The sequence below is a fragment of the Sus scrofa genome, chromosome 9 (genome assembly GCF_000003025.6).
Source record: "Sus scrofa isolate TJ Tabasco breed Duroc chromosome 9, Sscrofa11.1, whole genome shotgun sequence".
In the NCBI taxonomy this organism is placed as follows: Eukaryota; Metazoa; Chordata; class Mammalia; order Artiodactyla; family Suidae; genus Sus; species Sus scrofa.
This window is the reverse complement of record NC_010451.4, coordinates 108303168-108320841: the sequence shown is the minus strand read 5'-3', so window position 1 is coordinate 108320841 and position 17674 is coordinate 108303168. Positions and strand designations below refer to the sequence as shown.

The 17674-nt window shown below is 39.7% G+C and overlaps 1 protein-coding gene across 7 annotated transcripts in view; it reads left to right on the top strand.

Annotated features, from left to right (window-relative positions):
* PNPLA8 (patatin like phospholipase domain containing 8) overlaps positions 268 to 17674 on the top strand; it is a 49232-nt gene continuing 31825 nt past the window's right edge. The window contains exons 1-4 of one of the 7 annotated variants that reach the window (XM_021063574.1): positions 473 to 714; positions 4790 to 4877; positions 9259 to 10405; positions 10558 to 10707. In XM_021063574.1, the coding sequence (XP_020919233.1) occupies positions 9347 to 10405; positions 10558 to 10707 (1209 nt within the window). In that variant the 5' untranslated portion in view covers positions 473 to 714; positions 4790 to 4877; positions 9259 to 9346. Of the gene's footprint in view, positions 715 to 1028; positions 1260 to 4789; positions 4878 to 9253; positions 10406 to 10557; positions 10708 to 17674 lie in introns of those variants that run through there. The other 6 variants (XM_005667750.3, XM_021063571.1, XM_021063575.1 and 3 more) reach the window with 6 other exon arrangements.

Below are 17674 nucleotides of genomic sequence, written 5' to 3'. Positions count from 1 at the left end.
TGAACTTAGGTAGTTTACAGACTTGGTATACATAAAACATCAGGACTCACAAAATAAGTTAGGCGTGGGACCTTTTTGGGGGAGAAAAAAACCCAGCAAGCTTCACAGGCTAATTTCCAATAGGATAATGTATGTGAAAGCGCTTTCCAGCGACCAGTAGCCAAGCCTAGATATCGTGAGAGCCCAGAGCGATAAGGACCCTGCCCCTGTCACTCATCACCTTCCAGATGGCTGGTGACGACGGAAACCCTTAGGAAAGGACAGAGCGCTGAGGGCGCTTTCAGAGACACGGAGATGGAGGCTCTGAGGACTGAGGATGGAAGCCTGCAAAGAAGCACGCGAAGCAACGCACACTACCCTCGCCTGCCGCCAAGCGGCACCTCTCCCAGATGCGAGCAGACGCGTGCACGCAAGCACGCCTCCCGCCCAGCGCTCAGCAGTGCTCTATTGCGCATGTCTGGGGAGGGGGCGGAGCGACAACTGACAGGCTGCCAGAGGCCCCAGTAAGCAGAGGAGCTCCTCCCCGGCTGGCGAGTAGGCACGGGCTGCCCGTGCGTCACTTCCGCTGGGGCGGGACGGAGCTGGGCGGGGGGGTGACCCGGCTGCTGCTCCCTGTTTGTGTTGGCTCAACTGATGCGGGCCGGCGGAGAGGACGCCGGTGCCGGGAAGAGGCGCGACACCACTGCCGCCGAAGTAATTGCGGCCTGCGTCCGGGTAAGTGGTCCCTGCGGGCCGGCGGGATGATAGGCTAAGGGAGATGGCAGCCCGGGCGCCCTGGCCACTCGTCTGGCCCTCCAGGTCTTATCTCTTTTCCGAGGGCGCATCCAGAGCAAGAGCGCGGGGAGACGCCCGGCTCTGAGGAGGTCCCAGAACCCAGGCTCCCTAAGGCGGAGGGGCCCCCAGCTCCCAGGACTGGGTGGTGCGAGATGCTCTCCACCTGCTGTGCCCCTGTGCTGCTTTGCTGGTCCAGAGGCGCAGACTGTTTTGGTTTTTCTGGTCCCGCCCCGCGCTTCCTGTCCCACCCCCACGACTCCCTGCCTAGTTTCTCCGAGTCCTTTTGGCTTCCCGTGGACGGTAGGGTTCTCCAGCAGTTCCCCGGTGACTGTCAAAACGGTTTCCCTATTCTGCATCATTTTGGACTGTCAGTGCACCGGATGAATCGGCTGCTCCATGTTTTTATTTATCGGCACTTTCTTTGAAACGGAACTCTATCCGCGACTGCTGTGGCTTAAGCAGCTTCAAGTGTGTGTTTTAAAAAGGTGAAGTTTGTGAATCATTGTGTTGCCGTTCTTCCCGTCATTGTCATGTCTGTCGTCATGCTGGGAGGAACCTGGTTTCTACGCCTAATGCAGTAATAACTTTAAAAAGTGTTGACACCTAGGAAGGACTTAGAAGAGTCGTGGTATGAGGAACTATTCTATAATCCTATTTAAAGCGGTGTTTTTACTACTAGTCACAGATACATCCTGATCTACAGTCCCAGTTACTGAGATTTCCACGACAAAAAGTATGTTTTAGTGTACTGGGAAAATGCTAAGACAGTGAAATAGTAAGAATTTTTTAATTTGAGAGGTTTTTTTTTTTTTTTTAAATATATTACCCTGTGAACCACGTTTTCTGCCTCTTATGAGGCAGGTGTTTCATGCTCATTGTAGTTATTTTGTTAAATTGCTTCTGCAGATTAGTTGTACTTGGAATATAAGAACACGATCTTATTTCGTAATTTTTATTAAACCTTTTCTCAACGTTGATCTTGTTTTCTCTATCAGATCTAAATTAAAATCTTGAAAGCAGTGTCCTATTAACAAGTGAGGCTGGATGAAAAGATCAGTTTCACTAGTTTATATAGTTACTCCCTTCAAGTATAAAGTTAATCAAGTCACATCTCATACTTTGAGTTGTTTTCTTGCTTAGTAATAATGACAGAAGTTTCTGCTGAAGGGTACATACCGCTTGGCTTGTGCAACATACATTTGTGAAAAGGTCATAGTTCTGACCTTTCTTTCCTGTGTCTTATATTTTACTTCGTCCATTATCCGTTACATTTTAGAGCATGCTTCCATCACACTGAATTTTTCTGGATATCTTTTCTCCTGTGTTTTTTTGTTTCCTCGGGGGCCTACCTCTTCCTAACTTTGAATGGCAGTCAAGGCTCTACCCTTGTTCTGTGTACCCCAGAATTTTAAAATTTGAAACCCAAGGAATACTTTAGGAGTTCCATGAATCTCCTGAAAAGTCTTGGTGTTTATATGCAAATAACCATTTTTCAAGGAAGAGGAGCTTTAATCAAGTCTGTGATCCCCAGATTCTCAGGAGGTATTACTGTACACCCTTCTTTGGTGAATCCAGTCTTATGGTTGTAACTGTCACTGTGATAATAAGTCCAAACATACACAGTCTGTGTTCCTCTAGTACATCTCCATTTGAATATCCCACTGTCACTTCATCCTGTAAATCCGAGGGATTTTTATTAAATTGGCCCCCTTCCCAGTTACCGCACATCCACAAGTGTCATTCTCCCTGTTTCTCTGATTAAAAACACTTAAGTTGTTTTGACACTTCTGTCTCTTTATCCCGTTCTTTCCTGTCAGGAAGTCCTGCGTTTTGTTGTTTACCCATTTTGAAAGTGTGGCTCGGAGTAAACCTCATCTCCATTATAGTACTATTACCTTAATCCAAACCCTTGTCACTTTATGTCTGCATCATTGCAGTAACTAAGTGAAGCCCTCTGTAAATTCATTCTTTCCATCCTCAGCAGAGCCTCCACCTAGTAGTTACCTTTGTTCTTCTGGTTAAAACGTCATTCATTCCCTGGTGGTTGGCCTAAGGCTCACTATTCTATTTATACCTCCATTGAACTTATGCTACCCTATAAATAGGTAGCCTAGGCTTCTCTGCTCTTTTCGCAGTTGGCCATGGCACTTTCCAGTTTACATTCTTTATCTTTTTGCAGTCTAACTTTTGTTCCAGCTGCATTTGCTAACTCCCTATCTGCATTTACTAGTAGCTTGTTGATTTTGTTAATAGCTCTCTTTGTTTAGTAACTTTTGCTTAAGCATTACAGTTTCTAGAGAGGTGTATTAACATAGCATGATGGTGAAATTGTCTAGTCTTCCTTTAATTGTGTCCATTTAAAAGTCGGCTTTATAGGCAGGATTTCAGTGTGAAATTGATAGGGGTATTCATAATCCGTCATGAGGATTACATCTTAGGAAACAATGCACATGCCTTCCTGTAATCTAGGCTTGTGTAACTTTGTCCTCTACTTGACTCTTGGGCCCGCCTCTACCATTTTCCCCATTTCTTACTTTGCTTTAACCACCTTCTTGCTCTTCCTGTATAGGCAAAGCTCATTCCTGCCTCCAAAGCCTTGCTTACTTTTTCCTCTGCCTTGAATGCTCCCCCCACCCCCGCCCCCATATACTTCTAATAGTTTGCTTCCTCACTTCATTCAGGTCTCCAGTAGCATCTCAGCTCAGTTCTTCTCTTGACCACATCAACTAAAATAGCAGTCTCTGTGTCCCTCCTCCCCCACCCCGGTTTTATTTTACTTAGTGGCAGTTCTCGACTTGTTGTTATACATTGTATTAGTTATTTGTTTATTAATAAGTTGTCTTGCTCTGCAGGGCCTCAGAGACTGAGATTTAATAAGTAAATGGATTGTTCCTTTTACAAGTATATAGTATTTCATTTTAACCTTATTTAATGCTTTTGCCTTAAATTTGCTTTAAAGTGCTTTTTACTTTCTTTAGGTTATATAGGCCTGAATTAACCTAAAAGCCCCACAAACGTAACACAGAAATACGCAATAAAGTACAATCAAAGTACTTGTGGATATAGGGAACTTCTTCAATATCCTGTAATATACCATAATGGGGAAAAAAAAGTACCCATAGATAAAAAGCCATATGTAGATGGCTATATATATGTATAGGCATATGTATATGGCTATACATATATATGTATATATGTACATATCTTTCCCTGTTCTTTTATTGTCAATCTTTCTTTCATCATATTACAGGAGTATCTAAGAACTAGCATGTAGCTTGAGCTTTCATTTTTTAAATTTCGCTCTTTCTGTATGCTCTTTATACAGTTCTCTCTTTTGCCATCCTTGTTTTTGTCCCCTCTGTTCTATCATTGAATGCTTTGAACCTACCTAATTTTTTTCTGTCTACTTCTAATCTTTTTTCTGTTGGCTCTATTTGCTGGTACTCTCTCGAGGTGAGGATTCACTTCCTTGTATGTTTGGTAATCTTTTTGAGGTAATCTTCTGTGGTGGTTGCTTAGTGTGAAAGTCTCTGCCCTGAGCTTCGGAAGTGTCCTGCCACGGTCATCTCAGTGGAGGCCCCATGGAGTTCACTAGCTCTGACTAGTTTCCATTTGCTTAGGGTCTCTGCCCCGCAAAGGTCCACAAAGGTAATGTGACCACAGATCCAGGCCTGTGATTCCTTTTCATCTGTGTATTTCCCACTCTTGGGTTTTTTCGTTTGTGTGTTTGTTTTCTTTTTGGCCATACCAGTGGCACGTGGAAGTACTTGGGCCAGGGATCAAACTCATACCACATCAGTGACCCAAGCCATAACAGTGACGATGTTGAATCCCTAACCCACCGAGCCACAAGGGAACTCCTGTTTTTTTGCTTTAAAAAAAAAATTTTGATTGTGGTTTTAAAAAGTACCATAAAAAGTTTGCCGTCTTAACCATTTCTAGGTGTATAGTTCAGTGGCATTAAGTACAGTCCCATTGTTGTAAAATAAATCTCCAGTACTTTTTTATTTTGCAGAACTGAAACCCTACTTGTTAAACAAGAATTCCTTTTTGCCCTGTTCCTCCAGCCCCCTGTACCCATCATTCTACTCTAGATACCTCGTGTAAGTAGAAGCATGCATACTTGTCCTTTTGTGCCTGGCTTATTTCACTTAAACTAGTATCCTCAAGGTTCATCCATGTTGCAGCATGTGAGAGGATGTCCATCCTTTTCAAGGATGCATAGTATTCCATCGTATGCCTGTGCCACATTTGTTTATTTAACTGTCCATGGACATTTCGGTTGTTCTGACCTCGTTATTGTGAATAGTGCTGCTCTAAACATAAGCATACAAATATCTCTTTGAGGCCCTGCATTCATTTTCTTTGAAATATACTTAAAAGTAGGATTGCTAGATCATATGAAAGTTTAATCTTAAATATTTTGAGCAAGTGCTGTAGTCTTTCATATAGTGGCTGCACCATTTTACAGTCCCACCAACAGTGTTCAAGGGTGGTATTTTCTGTTTTTGTTTTTTATAATATACATCCTGATGAGTGTGGAGTGATATTTGGGTTTGATTGTATTTCTCTGATGATCAGTGATGTTGATTATCTTCTCATGTTTGTTTGCCATCTGTATATCATCTTTGAAGAAATGTCTGTTCACGTCTTTTGCCCATTTTTTAATTGAACTATTTGATTTCTTATTGTGGTAGGAGTTCATTATTGGTTTTGAGTATGCCTTTTTTTTTTGGTGGGGGAGGATGCTGCAACCACGGCATATGGAAGTTCCTGGGCCAAGGATTCAGGGATTGAAATGAACCACAGTTGTGACGTATGCCACAGCTGCAGCAATGCCAGATCCATAGCTGCTGTGCCATGTGGGAACTCCTTGAGTATGGCTTTTTATCACAGGTACTTTTTTTTCCCATTATGGTATATTACAGGACATTGAAGATAGTTCCCTATATCCACAAGTACTTTAATTGTACTTTATTGTGTATTTCTGTGTTGGGGTTTGTGGGGCTTTTAGGTTAATTCAGCTTACTACACTTACTACGAAAACTGAGGCGTTCTAAAGCGCCAGGAAGGAAGATAGGTTTGCTTCTTTTTTCTCCTCCCCTCTGTAAAATTGGTTTTAAAATAATATGTTCATGTAGTTCCCTGGTGGCTCAGTGGCTTAAGGATCCAGCATTGTCACTTCTGTGGCCTGGGTCGCTGCTGTGGTGTGCGTTCCATCCCTGGCCCAGGAACTTCCACATGCCGAGGGTGTGGCCAAAAATAATAGTACTAATATCCTCACATGCAATTTAGAAAGATTTTAGTTCAGACTATCCTCTTAACAGTCACAGTGAGTTCTTGGTTTCTGTCCTCAGTCTTTCCCCGTTACTCCATTCTGTCAGAGGTCTCCTGGAAGCATCTTCCTGCTATCATTCCTTTGCTTAACATATGTTCTGACAGTTCGATCTTTAAGCTCCTTGGTAAGATTCGCCAGACTCTTCGTAACCTGGCTCACACTGTCTTTGCAGCATCACCCTCACCTCTGTCCCATTCTCTCCAGGTCCTGGAGCGAAATGACTGCTTGCAATTTTTGCTCATATTGTATATTCTTTCTTAAATGCTTTCTTTGTGTTTGCTTGTGTGTATTTTTCCCTTCATTGAGAATTCAGTTTCTCCTTCCCCTCTCACTTACCATGTGATAGATTCCTTTTTTGCCCAGTTTTCAGCATCTTTTTTCAGACTTACCTAGATACCTGCTCTCACTTTGTGCTTTCCACTCACCTAGCACTAGCTATTAACGTGTCGCAAACTGTTTGCTTTTTTTAATTGTAAAAGTGGTACTTGCAGTTTGTAAATAATTGAGTCACTGCAGAAGTGAAAAGTAAAAGCCCTTCTCATTCTCTTTTGATTCTGCTCCTCAGTTCATGGGAGTAGGTGCTTACCTTTTCAGAACCTGAGTGAATGTGTGTGTGTGTCCACCGATTTAAACTGTATATATAAGTTTTCGTTTTCTTTTATTATATAATATCCACGTGTCTAGCTTTGTATCCTCATGTGTATATGGTCCATATATTATTGCAGCCTGCGCTTTTCACTATGCCTTGTAGGAAGGGATATGTTAATATACAGAGATCCTCTAGTTCTCCTTAACTGCTGTGTAACCTTACACTTAACTGCTGTGTAACCTTACACCATTCCATTGTATGTATGTACCATAATTTATTTAACCATCCCCTGTAGAAGACAATCTTAAGTTGTTTTTCAGTGTTTTGTTAGTTCAAGCAGTGTGGCAGGGAATGTGTACAAACTGCACTCCTATGCAGTTTTTCTGTAGGGTAGATTTCTTTTTTTTTTTAATGACCACACCCTCAGTATGTAGAATCTGGGCCAGTGATTGATCCGAGGTGCAGCAGTGCCAGATCCTTTAACCCACTGTGCCAGGCCAGGGACTGAACCCATAACTCTGAAGCAACCCAAGCCACTGCAGTCAGATTCTTAACCCATTGTGGCACAGCTGGATCTCCTGTAGGGATAGATTCTTAACAGTAGAATTGCTGATCAAAGAATATGTGCCTTTAAAATTGTGATAGATAGCATTTAAAGTTTCATTAGATACCGTCAGGTAGCCCTCTGTGTCCCATTTCCCTAGGACATTATCAGTATTGGATATTAGCAGTCATTTTCATTTTACCAATTGAAAAAACAAAATTCTGTTTGTTTATTTATTTAGGCCATGCCTATGGCATGTGGAAGTTCCCAGGCCAGGGGTTCAATCCATGCCATCACAGCCACCCAAGCTGCTGCGGTGACAATGCCGGATACTGTATCCACTGCACCACGAGGGAATCCCCAGAATTTCTGTTTTAAATAGCGTTTATATTGTGCTTATCAACCCTTGTCTATTAGATGTTGCACATAGCTTCTTCTGATCTGACTTCTTTGGTTAAATAAGTATTTATTCCTAGACAGTAAAATCACCTTTACATAACTGTCTCTAACTCTAGGCTGAACATGTGTTAGTATCCTGTTTGTGATCTCAGCATCTAGCACTGCGTCTGGTGTAGAGGGGTAGAATCCAAGTCCGTGTGCCTGACACACAGTGAGGCCAAACAAACTGAAATGTCAGGGTTTGGAGCAGGAGAAAGACTTATTGCAAGGACCATGCAAGCCGAAAGGCTGGCTACTGCTCTAAAGACTTGCCCTCTGATGGGGTCCAAGGCAGAGTTTTTATACGTAGAATTTGGGGGATGGTCTGAAGGGTGTGTGATCTTCCTCTGCTTGATTGGTGGTGAGGCGACAGTTTGTGTTCTAGGAATCTCATTCATCAGCCTTCAGGTTCCAGCCAGACTGGGGTCCTAGTGCTTGGTTTAGCCTGAAGTTACCATCCTCTGCCTGGGTGGGGGGGCCTTAGCTGCTGTAGAACTCAGAGATCTGTATCTGATTGTTTTGATACAACAGGAGGAACCAGGACTTGCCCCATCTCTGCACTGCTGTTTCTTTCTGTGTGTTTCTTTCTGCGTTCCTTCACTCTCTTTACTAGGAACTGTCTGAATTTGCCCATTGGAACTCAGGGAAGGTCTAGGAGACTAAAAGCCTTTTCCCCTCCCTACTTCCTGGGGGTATAGGAAGGCTTTCTTGCCTGGGAGGCCTCCACAGGGTCCTGTTTGGTTTCAAAACCCTTTCTTTGATATGCCTCAATCTTGAGGGGAACCAGTGTTAAACAGGAAAGTAACATTTTGGATGGAGAGTTTAATCATAAATTCAGCAGAGGAACTTGGTTTTGGGGGGACTCGGTTTCAGATTAACTTTTTTTTTTTTTTTTTTTTTGTCTTTTTGCTATTTCTTGGGCTGCTCTCGTGGCATATGGAGGTTCCCAGGCTAGGGGCCTAATTGGAGCTGTAGCCACTGGCCTACGCCAGAGCCACAGCAACTCGGGATCCGAGCCGCGTCTGCAACCTACACCACAGCTCACGGCAACGCTGGATCGTTAACCCACTGAGCAAGGGCAGGGACCGAACCCGCAACCTCATGGTTCCTAGTCAGATTCGTTAACCACTGCACCACGACGGGAACTCCCAGATTAACTATTCTACAGATGGTTCATGATGAATAGAAGACTTGACTCTTGTCTTCAAAGAACTTAAAGTCACATAAACGAGTCAAGACTTTAGCAGTAAGGAAGAAAAAGAGCATGATATCTAAAATGCATGTTCATTTTTGCAATGTAGGAAAACCTTTTCTCCTGGGTAGCTTCCTCAAATTAGTTTTCGTGAAACATCCTACTACTCACTTTCTTTTTTCATTGACTTCCATATTGAAAGATAAATTATTTTCTATTAGCTTAAACATGAAATCTATCCCCACCATAATGGAATTCTAGTACTCTCTTTTCCTTTGAGACACGTTGCTGAGTTTAGTTCAAGCAGTAATGTATTTTATCTCTTACCGAATTTCAGCCGTTACCTTGAATCCTAATTTTTTTTTTTTCTCTTGCCATTTCAGGTAAGACCATGAATTATGGCATTTCTTAAATGAAGCATTCAGGAATGAAGTGAAAATCATAACATAGAAAATAAGTGATTTTTAAGTTATGTCTATTCATTTGACTATAGATCTATATTATATTTACCTCCTTAGTAATGCAAGAAGTCTTTGTGGGAAGCAGAGAAGCAAGGAGCTGCATTTCTTATGCTCACCTAAACATTACTGGAGGATAAGTCACATCAGTCTCCAAAGAGGTTTTCATACAAGCAAAATAAGATGGAAATGGACCAAAAGTGAAGCACATTCTCGCAGTAAGCACTATTACTCTCCAAGCAACCATGGTGTACATATTGGAATTTTGCACCTTAGCACTTCTGCTCCCAAGGGACTTACGAAAGTGAGCCTTCGTATGTCCCGTATCAAAAGCACTTTGAACTCCGTTTCAAAGGCTGTTTGGGGCAAGCAGAATGAAATGATCTCTCGTTTAGCTCAACTGAAGCCAAGTTCTCGGATATTAAGAAAAGTATCAGATGGTGGCTGGTTAAAACAGAGAAACGTTAAACAAACCATCAAATTTCTGAAAAAATATAGCGACACATCAGCAGAGAAGAGTTCTTTTCCAGCAAAAGATAATCACATGTTAGAGAAAGAAGATACAGGTAAAAAAAGCCTTTTTCATTACGCAAGTAGTCTAACCACAAAATTTGAAGAGTCATTCTACTTTTTATCCAATCATATTAATTCATACTTCAAGTGTGAGGAAAAAATGCCTCAAAAACAGGAAAGTAAACACTCCCAGGACAAATCAGAACTTGAACTTAAAAAGGTCGAAGAAGAGAAACCCAGTTCTTTAGATGCTAATGTCCTGACTGACAAGCAGCAAGGCTCGGAAGCTGTATGTGCCCTGGACAAGCCTGCAAGTCCCAGTGAGACACCTGAGGTTCTCCGGGTTTCTACTAAGCAGTGTATTGCTAACTTTTTTTCTCGTCCCACTGAAGGTGTCCAGGCTTTAGTAGGTGGTTATATCGGTGGCCTTGTCCCCAAACTAAAGTATGAGGCCAAGAGTCAGTCCGAAGAGCAGGAAGAGGTGTTGAAAGCTGAGCAGGCTGTCAGCGGAGACAGAAGCACAGAGGAGAAAAGGCGGCTGTCTCTTCAGCGAGAAAAGGCAAGTTGTTCTTCAGTGTGGTTTCAAGTGTTCATTTTTGTCAGATTTATCAGTTTCATTTCCTAATGGGATCTAAGAAACTTCAATCGCTGTTGCTATTACTAGAGCAGTTTCATAGTCTAATCATATATATATTTAATATGTCTTTGTAGATTATTGCCAGAGTGAGTATTGACAACAGAACCCGGGCATTAGTCCAAGCGTTAAGAAGAACAGCTGACCCAAGGCTCTGCATTACCAGGGTTGAAGAACTGACTTTCCATCTTCTAGAATTTCCTGAAGGAAAAGGAGTGGCTGTCAGGGTAATTCTCATTACCTCTAATCTGGTTTTGTCTTGGAATAAAAATACTGATTAACCTTCTAAATGGAGAATGCAATGCCTTTGATATTTCCTATGTAAATATTGTTGTGGCTTTGTCATGCATGTGATATATATTCAGTAATTTTCCATTTATTTTGCTTTATACATTATCCTAAATGTTTCCTTTTATTTTGTGATACGTTATGCTCTTAATACTCATATCTACACTTTAAGATAAAACATTTTAAAAGAGAAGATAAATCTCAGTACATTAGTTGAATTGCCTAATAGCTGCCAAGTTTTTCTTAAATGCAGTGTCTTTATGCTATGTAATGACTCTTTTAAGAACGGAGTCATAATTCATAGGTAAAACCATTGCTAATTTTTATTTCATCATCTTTTTGTATTTGAAAGTTTGAAAGTTTTCATGAACTCATTGGTAGTTGAGTTGGTGATCCTATTAATAAAACAGCTTTTTTTTGCCTCACTTTTTTTAAACATAAAATAGTGAAGATAATTTAAACTCATTCAAGCAGACTGTCTTCAGAGAAATACTATAAAATGTGAATGATGCAGTTGGGTCTCTTTACATCTGTGCTATCATTATTAGTAATATATAATGAACAGTTTGGAAATATATATGAATAATAAGGTTAACATTTCATTAGAGATCTGTTAGTGCTTATTTTTAACCTGCCATCTGGAAGATTGTAAGTAAACCTAGTTCACACTTAACCAACTTTTTTTTTTTGGCTGTGCCCATGGCTTGTGGAAGTTCCCAGGCCGGGGATCAAACCCATGCCACAGCAGTAACCCAAGCCACTGCAGTGACAATGCCAGATCCTTACCCTGTTGCACCACAAGAGAACTGCCCTCTTTTGATGACTATCTTGCTGAAAAATTATGTTTTTGAATAATATACCCTTCTGTAGTTTTATATCATGTAATACCTACATTATAGTAGCTAAACTATAGAGTTTCATGTTCATAAAATTTGGGATTATCTTATATATAGAGATATAGATATAGATATAATCTCTAACCTAAAAGATAAATTTTCCAAATGTAGATATGCTTTTAAGTCATTTAACATTTCAGAGATAAACTGAAAGAGCTCTAAGATGAATTGCATACTTTAAAGACCTTTTAAAATATGCTTTATTAAAGTTCAGTACACATGCAGTTGTAAATAGAAAGTTCAGTGAGTTTTCACACATATCCATGTAATCGGCACCCTGAAGAAGAGAATTAATCAGCACCTCACAAGGCTCCCTTGGGGCTCCTTTCAATCAGTCTCCCAAAAAAATCATCACAAGTTAGTTTTGCCTTTATTTTTTTTTTTTTCTTTCTTTCGTTCTTGGCCACACCCACAACACATGGAAGTTCCTGGGCCAGAGATGGAATCCGAGCTACAGCTGCAGTAGCACTGGATCTTTAACCCACTATGGCACAATGGGGACTCCTGCCTGTTTTTGTATATTACGTAAGCTATTATGACTGTCTTCTGTCATTCACCATGCTGGTAGGAATCTTAAATTGTGTGGATAGTTGTAAATCATTCGTTCTTGTTGCTTTTGTATGCTGTGGTATCAGTGTGTTACAACTTATTTATTCATTGTACTATTGATGAATTTCTAGGTGGTTTTCAGTTTTAGTCTATTATGACTAGCTTTGCTAATAGAAACTTTGAGAACTCTTCTTTTACGTAACTCATGCCAAATCTAAGGACCCTTCATTACCAAAGAGAAATGTGATGTGTGTTTTCTTGTAGAATGACTCCCCTTCTGGATTTACTTGGCCTCTTCCTCGTTGGTATTACTGATGTACTCCTCTCTCCTTTTTATTTCCTACACATTGGACTTTAAATATAAAGACTTGATTAAGTGTTCACTTGTCAGAGCACGTTGTAGATGATATTTTGTACCTCATGTTGCATAGTGTCAGAACACATAACTGGTTGAACAACATTTGTAATGCTAAGGTTGACCACAGGATTATAGAGATGACCAGCTCATCTTTTCATTAAATAGGGCTTAGGTTGGAACCATCAACCATTAACCTAATTATTTCTAGAACTAGTCATTTCATCAGAGTTGCAAAATGATAAATTTCTAATTCTGTCATTCCTTCTGTGTTACAATTGACATTCTTCTGTAAAAACAGAGCTTTTCTTCTCTAGCTAAAGCTGTTTGGTTACACAAAGATCATTGTTGCAGGAAAAGCAAAAGAAATGCTTAATTTCTTTCCACTTAGTCATCATGTTTCAAAGTAAAGAGTTGCCCTAAAAGCTGCCTCAGTGGTGAGATGAATTTTTGTCATTTTTTTCTTTTTTTAAAAAAATTATCATTATAAACTCATGGTTTTCATAAATTGTGTTTCTGTAATCCCCCCCCCTTTTTCTTACATACTGGATTTGTCTCAACTTTCACTTGTAAGCACCCCTTCATGCTGATTCATGTGTCTCTTTTTAAAAATTTTTTTGTAAAAATATTATATACAGAAAAGTATACATATTAAGTATTCAGCTCCATAAGTTGACAGAAATTGAACGTACCTGTATAACAGCCACCCAGTTAGGAAACAGGGTATTACTAGCACTCCAAAAACTCCTTTATGTCCCCTTCCAATTAACTATCTTTAAAGAGATTGACCAGTTCTGATTTCTAGCAGTGTAGATTAGTTGTCCCTCTTTTTGGATGTTATATAAATGGAATGATACAGCATGTGCTCTTTTGTGTCTTTTTTTTTTTTTTTGGGGGGGTCAACATTACGTCTGTGAGGATCTTCTATCCTTTGGGTGTAGTTAAGAAACATTCGTTCTCATTGTGATGTTTTCTATTTTATGAGTATAGTTCAGTGTATTCATTGTACTACTGACGGACATTTAGAGTTTCCAATTTGGGAATAGTTAGGAATTGTGCTTCTGGGATACATCTTTTGGAAAACATAAGTCTTCTTTTTTTTGGAATGTATACCCAAGAGTAGTGGGCCTGGTCATAGAGTGTATCTGTTTTCATCTTTAGTGGATACTTCCATATGGTTTTGTGAATTGCTTATACCGATTGATTCTTTATTGCATTGTATGAGTCTTCTGGTGGTGTTCTTTCCACTCCAACACTTTATATCATTATTTTTTTAGGCATTTTTTTAGGTGTCTAATGATAATAAGTTGTGGCTTTAATTTCTATTTCTCCGGTAACTATGAAGTTGAGCAACTTTCTAGTGTTTATTGGCCATTTGTATACTTCCTTTATGAAGTGCCTATAGCAGGTCCTGCTCATTTTTCCATTGGGTTGATCAGCTTTTTCTAATTGATTTGGAGAATTTATTTATTTATTATGGCTGTAAGTCTTTATACATATGTGTGTGTCTTGTAAATAAATTCTCCTACTCTGTGGGTTATGTTTTAACTCTTTCGTGTGTGTGTGTGTGTGTTTTCTTTTTGGGCCACTCCTGTGGCATGTGGAAGTTCCAGGACCACAGAATCGAACCCATGCCACGGCAGCAACTGAAGCTGCTGCAGTGACAATGCTGAATCCTTAATCCACTGCACCACAAGAGAACTCCCCTAATGGTTTTTGATGAATAGATATTCCTAATTTTAATATAGTCCAATTTATAAATATTCTCCTTTACAGTTAGCACTTTGTGTCCTATTTAAGAAATGTTGGCCTGTTCTGAGATCATAAAGATACTGTCCTGTGGTTTTCTTCTAAAAGTTTGCTTTATCTTTGGCATTCTTATCTACTACTCATCTAGAATAGATTTGGTTGTATGGTGTGAGGCAAAAGCCTTGATTTTGTTGACCTCGTGCCATTTATTTAAAAGCATTTTCATCATAAATTAGGTTATTATTTATGGATCTCTTTCTAACCATTGTTTTCTGCTCCATTAGTATATTGTTTGTCCTTCTTCCAGTACTGTCCTGCCTGAATTACTGTAGCTTTGTAATACATTTTATGTCCATAGTGTAAATCTTCCAACTTTATTCTTTCTCTTAATATTGGTTTAGGTGTTCTTGGCACATTGTATTTCTTTTCTTTTATAATTACTCAATGAATTTTATTATATTTATAGTTGTACAACAACCGTCACAACCAAATTTTATAGCATTTCCAAACCCTCAGTGCATCCCCCCCACCCCACAACCTGTCTCATTTGGAAAACATAAGTTTTTCAAAGTCTGTGAGTCAGTATCTGTTCTGAAAAGAAGTTCATTGTGTCCTTTTTTTAGATTCCCCATGTAGGTGATAGCATTTGATGTTGGTGTCTCATTGTCTGACTGACTTCACTTAACATGATAATTTTTAGGTCCATCCATGTTGCTGCAAATGCCGTTATTTCCTTTCTTTTAATGGCTGAGTAATATTCCATTGTGTATATGTACCACATCTTGATCCACTCCTCTGTTGATGGACATTTAGGTTGTTTCCATGTCTTGGCTATTGTATATAGTGCTGCAGTGAACATTGGAGTACATGTGTCTTTTCGAGTCATGGTTTTCTCTGGATAGATGCCCAGGAGTGGGATTGCTGGATCAAATGGTAATTCTGTTTTTAATTTTCTGAGGCATCTCCATACTGTTTTCCACAGTGGTTGCACCACTTTACAATCCCACCAACAGTGTACGAGGGTTCCTTTATTTCCGCACCCTCTCCAGCACTTATTGTTTGTAGACTTTTTGATGATGGCCATTCTGGCTGGTGTCAGGTGGTACCTCAGAGTGGTTTTGATTTGCATTTCTCTAATAATGCGTGGTGTTGAACATCTTTTCATGTGTTTTTTGGCCATCTGTATGTCTTCTTTGGAGAATTGTCTGTTTAGCTCTTCTGCCCATTTTTTGATGGGATTGTTTGTTTTTTTGGTATTAAGCTGCAGGAGGTGTTTATAAATTTTGAAGATTAATCCCTTGTCAGTCGATTCATTTGCAAATATTTTCTCCCATTCTGTGGGTTGTCTTTTTGTTTTGTTTAGGGTTTCCTTTGCTGTGCAGAAACTTTTAAGTTTAATTAAGTCCCATTTGTTTATGTTTGTTTTTATTGTCATTACTCTAGGAGGTGGATCTGAGAAGCTCTGACTTTATGTCAGAGTGTTTGGCGTAGGTTTTCCTCTTAAGAGTTTTATAGTATCTGGTCTTATATCTAGGTGTTTAATCCATTTTAAGTTTATTTTTGTGTATGGATTAAGTTTATTTCTATTTTTGTGTATGGTGTTCAGCAGTGTTCTAATTTTGGCACATCATATTTCTATATACATTTTTGAATTAGTTTATCAAAAAAATTAAAAAATAAAAATAATCTAGGATTATGTTGAATCTGAGGAGCAATTTGTGGTGAGTTATAAGTCTTTTACAGTATTTTCTTCCAAGCCTTGAATATGGTGTATTCTTCCATTTATTTGGATTGTCTTTATTTTCTCTCAATGCCTTAGTCCACTTGGGCTGCTTTAACAAAATACCACCAACTGGGCAGTTTATAAACAACATAAATTTATTTCTCAGAGTTCTGGAAGTTGGAAGTCCAAGATCAAGATGCCAGCGTGATTGCTTACTGGGGCAGGGAGCGGCAGGGCTCTTCCTGGCTCCTAGCTGGTGCCTTCTCACTTGGTAAAGTGGGCAGGGGAACCTCTGGAGCCTCTTCTTTGGGGCGCTAACCCCATTCATGAAGACTCCACCTTCATGACCTTAGCACTTCCCAAAGACTTCACCTTCGAATACTGTACTTTGGGGAGGGATAGGATTTCATTGTATGGAATTTTGAGAGGACACAAATGTTCTGACCAGAATACTCAGTATATTAAAACTTTTCAAGGTCAGTGTCTTGTACATCTTTCATCATGAGATTTTTGAAAAATTTTAATTCCTAGGTGTGTGATGATTTGGGATGGTAATTTTATTTTTTATTTTAATATATTTGATATGTTTTACTGATCACTTTACCAATATTAGGATCATCTCTCAGCCTTTGATCCTTTGGTACTGGTTTCACCTTATCATTTTTCTGGATGCTGGACATTGTGAAGATTTTTAAATTACAGAGGATTTAGACTATGTCAGACAGTTTCTTTTTCTAGAGATAGTCTTTTTGTTCCTCTGCTTGACATGTAGAGTGGGGCACTGATAACCTTAGTTCAGTTAGGGTCAGAACTAGGTCATGGCTGTCTTACAATTTGTTGACACCTCTAGTTTGCCCTATTTTTGGGGCACATTCTCCCTCCAAGGGTTTTAGTTGACAGCCTAATGTATGTACCGCCATCACCACTTCCTTTAGCCCCCAAATCTCAAGAGCACAGAAAATTCCATTCTCATTTTCAGAGTTTTCCGGCTTAGCTTTTTAACTTCCCACGCCACGTAGTTAAAGAATCCAGCAGATGTCTTGACAGGAAACCAATCGTGATTGAGGCCCCTCAAGTCTTCAGTTTTGTGGCTCCAAACCTTTGCGACTCTTAAATGCTCAGCTGGTTTCTCTGGCCTCCACTTATGGTCCTCTGGCTGAATCACATCTAGGTTTTCAATCCTTTGTTTCTTCCCCAAATCAGCAAATAGCTCAGGGGAAACTATACTTCCCAGCAGTTAACCCCTTTCCAGATTTGATTCATCATAAAAAAGAAAATGAGTGCTATATTGGAAATCACTTGATTTGCAGAGGGCTTCATGGCACAAGTATTGCTGCCACTCAACTGCTCTTTAAACTTGGGGTACTGACCAGATGAGATGCTTCTTTCTACAGAAGCCAGAGAACCTTGGGTAAAGTCAGCATAGAACCCAAGGGTCTGATCAACAATATGAAGTTGAATGCTTAGAATCTTAATGTTCCAGGTTTGTTTAAACTAATTACTTAACTATAATGGTTAGATTTTCTCTTCTACTTGAGTTTTATTTCTTAATTAACACTTGTTCATATTTCACTGAGCTACCCTTGTACCTCATGTGCAATGTACACAAGATGGTTTATTTTTTCTTTTAATAA